The sequence below is a fragment of the Paroedura picta genome, chromosome 2 (assembly GCF_049243985.1).
Source record: "Paroedura picta isolate Pp20150507F chromosome 2, Ppicta_v3.0, whole genome shotgun sequence".
In the NCBI taxonomy this organism is placed as follows: domain Eukaryota; kingdom Metazoa; phylum Chordata; class Lepidosauria; order Squamata; family Gekkonidae; genus Paroedura; species Paroedura picta.
This window is the reverse complement of record NC_135370.1, coordinates 182,774,576-182,786,992: the sequence shown is the minus strand read 5'-3', so window position 1 is coordinate 182,786,992 and position 12,417 is coordinate 182,774,576. Positions and strand designations below refer to the sequence as shown.

The 12,417-nt window shown below is 57.6% G+C and overlaps 1 protein-coding gene across 7 annotated transcripts in view; it reads left to right on the top strand.

The window, feature by feature from the left end:
- TRIM9 (tripartite motif containing 9) overlaps positions 1 to 12,417 on the top strand; it is a 70,258-nt gene that overhangs the window by 44,018 nt on the left and 13,823 nt on the right. For 2 of the 7 annotated variants that reach the window (XM_077324097.1, XM_077324096.1), the window contains exons 6-7: positions 1,582 to 1,739; positions 2,832 to 2,970. In XM_077324097.1, coding sequence (XP_077180212.1) covers positions 1,582 to 1,739; positions 2,832 to 2,970 — 297 coding nt within the window. Of the gene's footprint in view, positions 1 to 1,581; positions 1,740 to 2,831; positions 2,971 to 4,726; positions 4,916 to 6,392; positions 6,429 to 12,417 lie in introns of all 7 variants that reach the window. The other 5 variants (XM_077324093.1, XM_077324092.1, XM_077324095.1 and 2 more) reach the window with 5 other exon arrangements.

Sequence of the window (12,417 nt, the reverse complement as noted above, 5' to 3'; positions counted from 1 at the left end):
CAGAGTAGGTGCAAATGTTCTTGATTGAATGATTGTCTGATTCGGTATAAGCCAAAATAAAGTGAGAGGGGTAGGACCCAGTGAAGGACCAATTACAGGGCAAGTACAGAGGCACTGGGATACCAATATGTCAAAAACAAATGTACAAAATGACTTTTATGGAGTCTTCAAACGTCCTTTCTTCTTTCTTCTTTTATATAAATCCCCATGCGTTTCGCTCTTTGGCTTTATCAAGTGACTTCAGTTTTCATATTTTGAAAAGCAACTTTGGTATAGAGAAGTAATCTCCTAACAGAGAGTAAGATAGTTTCAACAATTGCTATTCGTAGCTAAGGGCATTCCAGACGTTCCAGATAAAGCCAAAGAGTGAAACGCGTTGGGATTTATATAAAAGAATAAAGAAGAATGGAAGTTTGAAGACTATAAAAGTCATTTTTGTACATTTGATTTGCTATATTGGTATCCCAGTGCCTCTGTGCTTGCCCTGATTTGGTATAAGACAACTTCATGCGCATTAGAAGGCCACTGTAAAAGCTGGGCTTTGCCTGTTACCCTCTGGCAGCTGTCGAAGCTGTTTTCCCACAGAACAAATTGAGCAGCATGATTTCCACAGTGTGACATGCTAAAGTTTCACTTCTCCATTGCTTGTACACATTAAGATGGAAGAGTGCCTTTTAGACACTTAAGAGTTTGCCCAAACTGAATCCAAAGCACCCTTCAGTATTTTGAATTTGACCAAATCCAAAAAGATTCAGGGCTTTTTCCTCTGTGCGCATGTTCCCTTCTCAGGCAGTGGAGGGTGTCTCTGCTTCCTGAGAAGGGGGAAAGAGAGCTGCCCAACAGCTGGCCTGTTATTATCAGCTGTTTGGTGCAGTGCCCTTTAAATGCCTCCTGTGCCTTTGCAGGCATTAAAAGGGACCTACGCCAAACAGCTGATACTGATAACAGCAAAACTAAAAAAGCATACCTAACAAGGGCTGCCAGCCTCCAGGTGGGCCCTGGGGATCTACAGCCATATTTGGCTACCCTGGCTTGGCGCAGCCTGGCACTGTGGCACCCTTCAGCACCCAGGAAGGGCCCGTTGCTCTCCCGTTGGCTTATTTATCTGATTTAATGTCTGATTTATTATTTGATTTATTACCACCATTCCGGGACTGGCAGGCTCTTGGTGGGTTACAAGTAAAAGATCCCCACCATAAAACATAGCCCCCCCCCAACCCTTAAAAACAGCAGCAGCAGATTCAACCCCCCTGCCCCCCTCCCAGTGCCCAGACTCGACAGACCCCCCACCACATCCTGTGCCTTGGGGGGGGGAGGGATTAAGTGGGGAGGTAGCTTGATGTTGCAGCTATGCTGAGGAGGGCCCATAGATCTGAATTGCTCCAGCCTCAGCCAAAGACCTGGTGGAAGAGCTCCGTCAAGCGGGTCCTGCAGAACTGGGAAAGCTCCTGCAGGGCCCTTGTCACAATGACCCGAAATCTCCGGCTGATTCGGGCTCAGTGAATCCTCATGGAGCCCGGCGGCGAAAGACTTCCATTGTGCCTGGTGGGAGAAGTCGGGGTTACACTAATGTCTGTTTAGCTTCCTCTCCAGTGCCGGCCGCTCCGATCCTGCAACTGGAAGAATGCTGCACCCACAACAACAGCGCCACCTTGTCCTGGAAACAGCCCCCCCTCTCCACCGTGCAGGTGGACGGCTACATCCTGGAGCTGGATGACGGGAACGGGGGCCAGTTCCGGGTGGGTATTTTGGAGAGGCAGGGCGGGCAGTGGGATGGACGCCTGCGGACGCCCTTGGAGTTCTGGCACAGGGCAGTGGGCGGCTGTCACAGACTGCTATGAAATGGCTGCTGCAGGGGGCGGAGCCTGCTACAAAATGGTTGTCATGGTGTCATGTGGTGCTAGCTATGGCCAAAGCGACGTTTTGCAAAATCTGTACTGCCAATCAAATCTCCACTGGCCAGCAGGTCCACCCACTCTTTCAACTCCTAGGTGGGTGACAAAAATGGTGTCATGGAACACTCTCTCTGGAGCAGTGATGCTCTGTATTCTTGGTGCTTGCGGGGGAGGTAAGAGTCATGGAATCATAGAGTTGGAAGGGACCTCCAGGGACATCTAGTCCAGCCCCCTGCAGAATGTGGGAAACTCACAATTAGCAGCCCATCCACAGTGACCCCAACAGAGCCTCTGATGCCTAGATGAGCCCCCCCCCCCCCACAAAAACCCATAATCCCTGTGCTGTCTGGCCTGGAAGAAATTTGCCTCCTGACTCGAAAAGAGTCGGAGGATTTCTGGGGTTCTGGCCCTACTGGTGGACCTCCAGATGTCACCTTGGTTTTGGCCCCTGAGTGACACAGAGTGATGGACTGGATGGGCCATTGGCCTGATCCAACAGGGTTTCTCTTATGGTTTCTTGAGGGTACTGGATGAACATCTGGAGCAGACGTCCATCAGTGGCTCTTAGCCACAGGGTTCAGGTGGGATACTCTGTCTGGGCCAGGGATGTCTCCTTGGTGCTTGGGGGGGCCACAGAGAGTTGTACTGGATGGGCCGGTGGCCTGATCCAACAGGGCTTCTCTTAGGTTCTTATAACTAACCCGGCTTTGCTTCTGAGATCGGATAACACCAGGGTCATCCAGTTCAAGTCAAGTGCTACCGGACTCCGATCTTGTTCTGAGCCCAATTTGCTCACCCGGGGTTTCCCATCACGTCTGAATGGAGATAATTTCTGTAAATCTGAACTGTTCGGTTAATGAGTGTTTCCGGGGGGGAGGGGGTGGCAGTTTGGCCTTGCCAGGTTGGTAGATACCATCTCCTCTGTTTGGCGTCTAGGAGGTCTACGTCGGGAAAGAGACCATGTGCACCGTGGACGGGCTTCACTTCAACAGCACCTACAGCGCTCGGGTCAAGGCCTTCAACAAGACCGGGGTCAGCCCCTACAGCAAGACGCTGGTCCTGCAGACCTCGGAGGGTAAGCCTCAACTGCCGGGGAACCTATTCCGTGGGCAGCAAAGCGCTCCCGTCATCATAACCCCCCACAGGTCCCCTCTGTTAGCGGTGGGTGCATCGTTTGGTGGCTCCACTGCTCTGTCGTCCAGTTGCAGAGCCAGGACCAAAGAAACAAAAGAGCGGGAATGGGGTCCCAAGAATTCCTCAATTCCCCTTTGTCCTTAAAACACATTGCTCTGGTGGTCCAGGTTTCTCAAAAAAGAAGCGGCTGTTCCAGAAGTGACCCCCCACCCTGGGAGGACAACAGTGTGCCCCTCTCTTCATCTTCTGCCTCTTTCCCTTCCCGCACTCCTGCCTGCATCCACTTCCTACCTCCCTCTCAATAGGCTCGGTATTTAAGCTCTGAGCCTCCCCCAAATGCCGGAAGGATGCCTTGCAGCAATATCATCAACATACATTTTTAATCGAAGGTTCCTTTGCAGCCATCTGGTTTGCCCGGGCATTTTTGCTCCGGGCATGGACAGATTTGTTCATCTGGATGTGGCATTTCTGGAGTTCTTTTGTAGGCGGTATACAGATAACCGTTTCTGCTTGACAGAAAGAATGTCATTTGTCTCATGGCTGACTTTTTGACCTGGACATGGAGCCCAGGGGTGTGGCCCAGAGGATATGATCTCACATCTCTCCCCTCCCTGGTTTCTGATCTCCCCAGGTAGCGCCCCACAGATTTCCAAGAGCTTCCCAACCCCTAGCTAGAGGAAACACCTTGTCTCCTAGATTAGGCTGAATCCGGTTGTAGCAACCTGGATGCCAAGACCTTGCTGGTGATGGACTCTGGGCCGACGTGTTGGTTATGGCTGCTTGAATTGCGTTCCCCTGGGTTTGATGACACTGATGTGAGAATTTGTTGTGCCTTCTCCCCTTGCCTGGCCCGGTTGGGGACATGGTCCAGTGGCAGAGCACAGCTTTTACATGTATAAGCCCTAAGTTCAGTCCCCATCCTCTCCAGACAAAATATCTCAGTGGTGGGGGAAAGACCTTTCTCTAACCTGGAACCGAGAAAAGGTCCTGAAGGATAGCAGGATTGGACCCCAGTGGAGCCTGGAGCTCGTTCCGGCTTCATTTCCCTCACTTTGAGAGGGAGGGAGTCTGTTCCTGACATGTTTTGCTCCCTCCAGTGGTGGATTCGGTATTACACCAGTTCACGACCAGCATATCTCCCTGTAGGTTTCAACTGCAGGTTTTGATGCTGGACCTAAGCCACTTGTAATATCGAATCGACCACCAGAGGGAGTAAAATCCACACTGAACAGGAAAGAACCTGAAATAAAGGGGAACTTACAAGTGAGGGAAATGAAGGCTGGAACAGCAGTGCCCCCCAGTGGTGGATCAGTGTAGGCCTTAAGAAGATATTCCTTGGGCAACTTGGTGAGGGAGACCAGTCCTGGAGGAGAGGTCCTGTTCTTGGGGATAGGCCAGATGAGACAAATCTTCAACAGCTGGTGAGGGAGACATGTGAATGCCCCAGAGGAAGACATTGCCAGGTTTTCGTGCCACAACAGAAGAAGCCCTTTCTCACGTCACTGCCCATCTTGCTTCAGATGTCAGGGGCCTAACCAAAGCAGGTTCTCTGAAGATAACTGGGTGGGTTCAGTAAGCTCCTCTCACCCCATTACTCCTGCACAGGTAAGGGTTTGTGCTCTTTGCCGGAATTGCGTCTTGGGTAATGGCCAAAAGACAGAGCTCTGACCTCGCGTTTGCCTTGATCTTGCGTTTAGACTCCGAGCCTGAGGAGCAGGCCCTGACCTTCCCTGTGCCCTTGGAAAGGCTGCAGCTGCGTAGATCCAACCCCTTCTCCTCCACCTTAAACCTGCAAAACAGCTTTCCGGGGAGATCCTACTTTGAGCTCCGATCCTCGGCCCACCAAATGAGCTTGCACTCTTCTTTGCAGTCTCTCAATTCCGCTGGTGGGTGAGCCGAGCACGCCGGGCGCTGCCTGTGCTTCCGGACGTCTCCTGTGACGTTGTGCTTCCGGACGTCTCCTGTGACGTTGTGCTTCCGGACGTCTCCTGTGACGTTGTGCTTCCGGACGTCGCCTGTGACGCTGTGCTTCCAGACATTCCCCCGCTTGTCTGGGGGGTCCGGTTCTTGTTTTGTGGCTGTTTCGCTTCTTTTCTTTTTGGATTTTTTTTTTGGGTTCCCCTCACACATTCCTCCCCTCCCCCCGATATCCGTATGAGACAGGATCAGTTGTTCTGTGTCGTGAGTAGCCTGTCTTCCTGTATGGAGGAGACTCTGATGTAGCTTGTGCTGTATTTGTTTCTGTCTCACAGCCCTACCAGGTAGACAGGCAGTCTCTGTGCAGAAGCTGCTTCCAGCAGGCCCCATTTTCAGGGCTCCGGTGTCCGGAATACAGAAAAAGAGCGGAATTGTCCCAAATGCGCAAAGCATGTTTCTCTGCGGCAGCATTTTAACTATAACTTTTCCTTTTGGGGGAATTCTCTCACTGCCACACACTTATGCCCCTCGTAGTCCCACCCACCCCTGCCGGACACGGCGGGAAGCGCAAGGAAAAAAGAGCCTGGACATTTTGTTTTCTTTCCGCCCGCCTGATTTGGAATGAGGAATGAGGCTGTCTTTTCGTTGCTGGGCTACATGGGGGGCCCACAGCTTGGATTTCCCTTTTTGGTTTTGCCCCTCCCCCTCCCCATCTCCGACGCTTCTGTACGGCTGGCTTTTGATATTTCCGGTTCCTGAACGTCTTCTGCCTGCCGCGTGTCCGGTGTATGCAGAGTCAATGGCTTTGCCTGCTTACCTGTGTGTGGAGTTTGTATCTTGGGAGCCACCTGGTCTTACGGTGGGCCTTGGAGGATGGGGAGGGAGCCAAGGGCTGGAGGGAGAGCAAAGCCCTGGAAATGTTCATTTTGGTGCTTTTTCTCTGTTCTTACCATTACTACGGACAAAGCCCGTTGCATTCAGGAATACAATGGGGGCCAGATTTGGGGGGGGGGATACAATGGGGGCCAGATTTGGGGGGGACCTCTGTGGACGGCCTCTCCCTTCCCTCAGGACCTGGAAAGGCTGCAGGCTGGAGGCTCCCAGGCAGGGAACTGACCTGCAGGGGCAGCTCTCACGCAGCAGGGATCTGCAGCCTCCGAGCCTCGGTGGGAAGTGGAAGGAGGAGGGGGTGTCCAGGGGTGGGAGACGGAAGGCGATTGGCTGGCTGCTGGACAAACAGGCAAGCTGGTTTCAGGAGGAGGTCTCCTGGTTCTGGGATTTGGAGCTTTAGCCTGTGGGTGTGAATTTCCAGGTCTTTGGCTTTTTGACACGAGTATGGCCATTTGTTCCAGCCAAGTTTTGCAAGCGCTCCGGAGGGATCTTCTCTTGGATGGGTAGGGTTGCATTTCCGTGTGTCGACGTGTGAAATGTAGTATCTCTTTGTAGGTTTTGATGCTCAGTCAGGACCTTTCTCTCAATTAGGCAAGTATCTCTCTCCTACGTTGGGGCCCATGCCCTCCCTTGTCCATGATTTTCTCGTTTGCATCCAGTGAACGTTCGATCCAAGGACGTGTCTGTCTAGACTTGTTTGTTGTGGTTTTTAAAAAGAAAAGATGTGCCAGTTTTGATTTCAAGAGGAGAAGGCTGATATTGCTCTAACCCGATCAGCTTATTGGAGAAAGCAGATACTGAGGCCCGACAAATGCTTGAAATTCATATCTGAGCATTTTGATTTCATTCCCTCCAGGAGAGGAAACACCATACATTCCTCCCTCCTTTTGAACTTCCTAAATATTCAAACCCAGGTTCTGAGCTGTAGCATCTGGGATACTCAACACAAATAAAGATCTAGGTCCCTGCAGGACTCATAAAAATCCAGTCCAGCCTCCTGTCTAAGGACATCAGGAGAGCCCTGCTGGGTCAGACGAGGGGTCCATCCAGTCCAGCCTCCTGTCTCACCCAGGGGCCAGCCAGTTCCTCTGGAGGGCCAGCAACAGGGCACAGAGGCCGAGGCCTTCCTAAGGACATCAGGAGAGCCCTGCTGGGTCAGACCAGGGGTCCATCCAGTCCAGCCTCCTGTCTCACACAGGGGCCAGCCAGTTCCTCTGGAGGGCCAGCAACAGGGCAGGGAGGCCGAGGCCTTCCTAAGGACATCAAGAGAGTCCTGCTGGGTCAGACCAGGAGTCTCTCCAGTCCAGCCTCCTGTCTCACCCAGGGGCCAGCCAGTTCCTCTGGAGGGCCAGCCACAGGGCAGAGAGGCCGAGGCCTTCCTAAGGACACCGGGAGAGCCCTGCTGGGTCAGACCAGGGGTCCATCCATTCCAGCCTCCTGTCTCACTCAGGGGCCAGCCAGTTCCTCTGGAGGGCCAACAACAGGGCAAAGAGGCCGAGGCCTTCCTAAGAACATCATGAGAGCCCTGCTGGGTCAGACCAGGGGTCCATCCAGTCCAGCCTCCTGCCTCACACAGGGGCCAGCCAGTTCCTCTGGAGGGCCAGCAACAGGGCAGAGAGGCCGAGGCCTTCCTAAGGACACCAGGAGAGCCCTGCTGGGTCAGACCAGGGGTCCATCCAGTCCAGCCTCCTGTCTCACCCAGGGGCCAGCCAGTTCCTCTGGAGGGCCAGCCACAGGGCAGAGAGGCCGAGGCCTTCCTAAGGACATCAGGAGAGCCCTGCTGGGTCAGACCAGGGGTCCCTCCAGTCCAGCCTCCTGCCTCACACAGGGGCCAGCCAGTTCCTCTGGAGGGCCAGCAACAGGGCAGGGAGGCCGAGGCCTTCCTAAGGACACCAGGAGAGCCCTGCTGGGTCAGACCAGGGGTCCATCCAGTCCAGCCTCCTGTCTCACCCAGGGGCCAGCCAGTTCCTCTGGAGGGCCAGCAACAGGACAGAGAGGCCGAGGCCTTCCTAAGGACATCAGGAGAGCCCTGCTGGGTCAGACCAGGGGTCCCTCCAGTCCAGCCTCCTGTCTCACACAGGGGCCAGCCAGTTCCTCTGGAGGGTCAGCAACAGGGCAGAGAGGCCGAGGCCTTCCTAAGGACATCAGGAGAGCCCTGCTGGGTCAGACCAGGGGTCCCTCCAGTCCAGCCTCCTGTCTCACACAGGGGCCAGCCAGTTCCTCTGGAGGGCCAGCAACAGGGCAGAGAGGCCGAGGCCTTCCTAAGGACATCAGGAGAGCCCTGCTGGGTCAGACCAGGGGTCCCTCCAGTCCAGCCTCCTGTCTCACACAGGGGCCAGCCAGTTCCTCTGCAGGGCAGCAACAGGGCAGAGAGGCCGAGGCCTTCCTAAGGACATCAGGAGAGCCCTGCTGGGTCAGACCAGGGGTCCATCCAGTCCAGCCTCCCGTCTCACCCAGGGGCCAGCCAGTTCCTCTGGAGGGCCAGCAACAGGGCAGAGAGGCCGAGGCCTTCCTAAGGACATCAGGAGAGCCCTGCTGGGTCAGACCAGGGGCCCATCCAGTTCAGCCTCCTGTCTCACACAGGGGCCAGCCAGTTCCTCTGGAGGGCCAGCAACAGGGCAGAGAGGCCGAGGCCTCCCTAAGGACACCAGGAGTGCCCTGCTGGGTCAGACCAGGGGTCCATCCAGTCCAGCCTCCCGTCTCACACAGGGGCCAGCCAGTTCCTCTGGAGGGCCAGCAACAGGGCAGAGAGGCCGAGGCCTTCCTAAGGACATCAGGAGAGCCCTGCTGGGTCAGACCAGGGGTCCCTCCAGTCCAGCCTCCTGTCTCACTCAGGGGCCAGCCAGTTCCTCTGGAGGGCCAGCAACAGGGCAGAGAGGCCGAGGCCTTCCTAAGGACATCAGGAGAGCCCTGCTGGGTCAGACCAGGGGTCCATCCAGTCCAGCCTCCTGTCTCACACAGGGGCCAGCCAGTTCCTCTGGAGGGCCAGCAACAGGGCAGAGAGGCCGAGGCCTTCCTAAGGACATCAGGAGAGCCCTGCTGGGTCAGACCAGGGGTCCATCCAGTCCAGCCTCCTGTCTCACTCAGGGGCCAGCCAGTTCCTCTGGAGGGCCAGCAACAGGGCAGAGAGGCCGAGGCCTTCCTAAGGACATCAGGAGAGCCCTGCTGGGTCAGACCAGGGGTCCATCCAGTCCAGCCTCCTGTCTCACACAGGGGCCAGCCAGTTCCTCTGGAGAGCCAGCAACAGGGCATAGAGGCCGAGGCCTTCCTAAGGACATCAGGAGAGCCCTGCTGGGTCAGACCAGGGGTCCCTCCAGTCCAGCCTCCTGTTTCACACAGGGGCCAGCCAGTTCCTCTGGAGGGCCAGCAACAGGGCAGAGAGGCCGAGGCCTTCCTAAGGACATCAGGAGAGCCCTGCTGGGTCAGACCAGGGGTCCATCCAGTCCAGCCTCCTGTCTCACACAGGGGCCAGCCAGTTCCTCTGGAGGGCCAGCAACAGGGCAGAGAGGCCGAGGCCTTCCTAAGGACATCAGGAGAGCCCTGCAGGGTCAGACCAGGGGTCCATCCAGTCCAGCCTCCCGTCTCACCCAGGGGCCAGCCAGTTCCTCTGGAGGGCCAGCAACAGGGCAGAGAGGCCGAGGCCTTCCTAAGGACATCAGGAGAGCCCTGCTGGGTCAGACCAGGGGCCCATCCAGTCCAGCCTCCTGTCTCACCCAGGGGCCAGCCAGTTCCTCTGGAGGGCCAGCAACAGGGCAGAGAGGCCGAGGCCTCCCTAAGGACACCAGGAGAGCCCTGCTGGGTCAGACCAGGGGTCCATCCAGTCCAGCCTCCCGTCTCACACAGGGGCCAGCCAGTTCCTCTGGAGGGCCAGCAACAGGGCAGAGAGGCCGAGGCCTTCCTAAGGACATCAGGAGAGCCCTGCTGGGTCAGACCAGGGGTCCCTCCAGTCCAGCCTCCTGTCTCACTCAGGGGCCAGCCAGTTCCTCTGGAGGGCCAGCAACAGGGCAGAGAGGCCGAGGCCTTCCTAAGGACATCAGGAGAGCCCTGCTGGGTCAGACCAGGGGTCCATCCAGTCCAGCCTCCTGTCTCACACAGGGGCCAGCCAGTTCCTCTGGAGGGCCAGCAACAGGGCATAGAGGCCGAGGCCTTCCTAAGGACATCAGGAGAGCCCTGCTGGGTCAGACCAGGGGTCCCTCCAGTCCAGCCTCCTGTCTCACTCAGGGGCCAGCCAGTTCCTCTGGAGGGCCAGCAACAGGGCAGAGAGGCCGAGGCCTTCCTAAGGACATCAGGAGAGCCCTGCTGGGTCAGACCAGGGGTCCCTCCAGTCCAGCCTCCTGTCTCACACAGGGGCCAGCCAGTTCCTCTGGAGAGCCAGCAACAGGGCATAGAGGCCGAGGCCTTCCTAAGGACATCAGGAGAGCCCTGCTGGGTCAGACCAGGGGTCCCTCCAGTCCAGCCTCCTGTTTCACACAGGGGCCAGCCAGTTCCTCTGGAGGGCCAGCAACAGGGCAGAGAGGCCGAGGCCTTCCTAAGGACATCAGGAGAGCCCTGCTGGGTCAGACCAGGGGTCCATCCAGTCCAGCCTACTGTCTCACATAGGGGCCAGCCAGTTCCTCTGGAGGGCCAGCAACAGGGCAGACAGGCCGAGGCCTTCCTAAGGACATCAGGAGAGCCCTGCTGGGTCAGACCAGGGGTCCCTCCAGTCCAGCCTCCTGTCTCACACAGGGGCCAGCCAGTTCCTCTGGAGGGCCAGCAACAGGGCAGAGAGGCCGAGGCCTTCCTAAGGCCATCAGGAGAGCCCTGCTGGGTCAGACCAGGGGTCCATCCAGTCCAGCCTCCTGTCTCACACAGGGGCCAGCCAGTTCCTCTGGAGGACCAGCAACAGGGCAGAGAGGCCGAGGCCTTCCTAAGAACATCAGAAGAGCCCTGCTGGGTCAGACCAGGGGTCCATCCAGTCCAGCCTCCTGTCTCACACAGGGGCCAGCCAGTTCCTCTGGAGGGCCAGCAACAGGGCAGAGAGGCCGAGGCCTTCCTAAGGACATCAGGAGAGCCCTGCTGGGTCAGACCAGGGGTCCCTCCAGTCCAGCCTCCTGTCTCACACAGGGGCCAGCCAGTTCCTCTGGAGGGCCAGCAACAGGGCAGAGAGGCCGAGGCCTTCCTAAGGACATCAGGAGAGCCCTGCTGGGTCAGACCAGGGGTCCCTCCAGTCCAGCCTCCCGTCTCACACAGGGGCCAGCCAGTTCCTCTGGAGGGCCAGCAACAGGGCAGAGAGGCCGAGGCTTTCCTAAGGACATCAGGAGAGCCCTGCTGGGTCAGAACAGGGTCCATCCAGTCCAGCCTCCCGTCTCACACAGGGGCCAGCCAGTTCCTCTGGAGGGCCAGCAACAGGGCAGAGAGGCCGAGGCCTTCCTAAGGACATCAGGAGAGCCCTGCTGGGTCAGAACAGGGGTCCATCCAGTCCAGCCTCCTGTCTCACACAGGGGCCAGCCAGTTCCTCTGGAGGGCCAGCAACAGGGCAGAGAGGCCGAGGCCTTCCTAAGGACATCAGGAGAGCCCTGCTGGGTCAGACCAGGGGTCCATCCAGTCCAGCCTCCCGTCTCACCCAGGGGCCAGCCAGTTCCTCTGGAGGGCCAGCAACAGGGCAGAGAGGCCGAGGCCTTCCTAAGGACATCAGGAGAGCCCTGCTGGGTCAGACCAGGGGCCCATCCAGTCCAGCCTCCTGTCTCACCCAGGGGCCAGCCAGTTCCTCTGGAGGGCCAGCAACAGGGCAGAGAGGCCGAGGCCTCCCTAAGGACACCAGGAGAGCCCTGCTGGGTCAGACCAGGGGTCCATCCAGTCCAGCCTCCCGTCTCACACAGGGGCCAGCCAGTTCCTCTGGAGGGCCAGCAACAGGGCAGAGAGGCCGAGGCCTTCCTAAGGACATCAGGAGAGCCCTGCTGGGTCAGACCAGGGGTCCCTCCAGTCCAGCCTCCTGTCTCACTCAGGGGCCAGCCAGTTCCTCTGGAGGGCCAGCAACAGGGCAGAGAGGCCGAGGCCTTCCTAAGGACATCAGGAGAGCCCTGCTGGGTCAGACCAGGGGTCCATCCAGTCCAGCCTCCTGTCTCACACAGGGGCCAGCCAGTTCCTCTGGAGGGCCAGCAACAGGGCATAGAGGCCGAGGCCTTCCTAAGGACATCAGGAGAGCCCTGCTGGGTCAGACCAGGGGTCCCTCCAGTCCAGCCTCCTGTCTCACTCAGGGGCCAGCCAGTTCCTCTGGAGGGCCAGCAACAGGGCAGAGAGGCCGAGGCCTTCCTAAGGACATCAGGAGAGCCCTGCTGGGTCAGACCAGGGGTCCCTCCAGTCCAGCCTCCTGTCTCACACAGGGGCCAGCCAGTTCCTCTGGAGAGCCAGCAACAGGGCATAGAGGCCGAGGCCTTCCTAAGGACATCAGGAGAGCCCTGCTGGGTCAGACCAGGGGTCCCTCCAGTCCAGCCTCCTGTTTCACACAGGGGCCAGCCAGTTCCTCTGGAGGGCCAGCAACAGGGCAGAGAGGCCGAGGCCTTCCTAAGGACATCAGGAGAGCCCTGCTGGGTCAGACCAG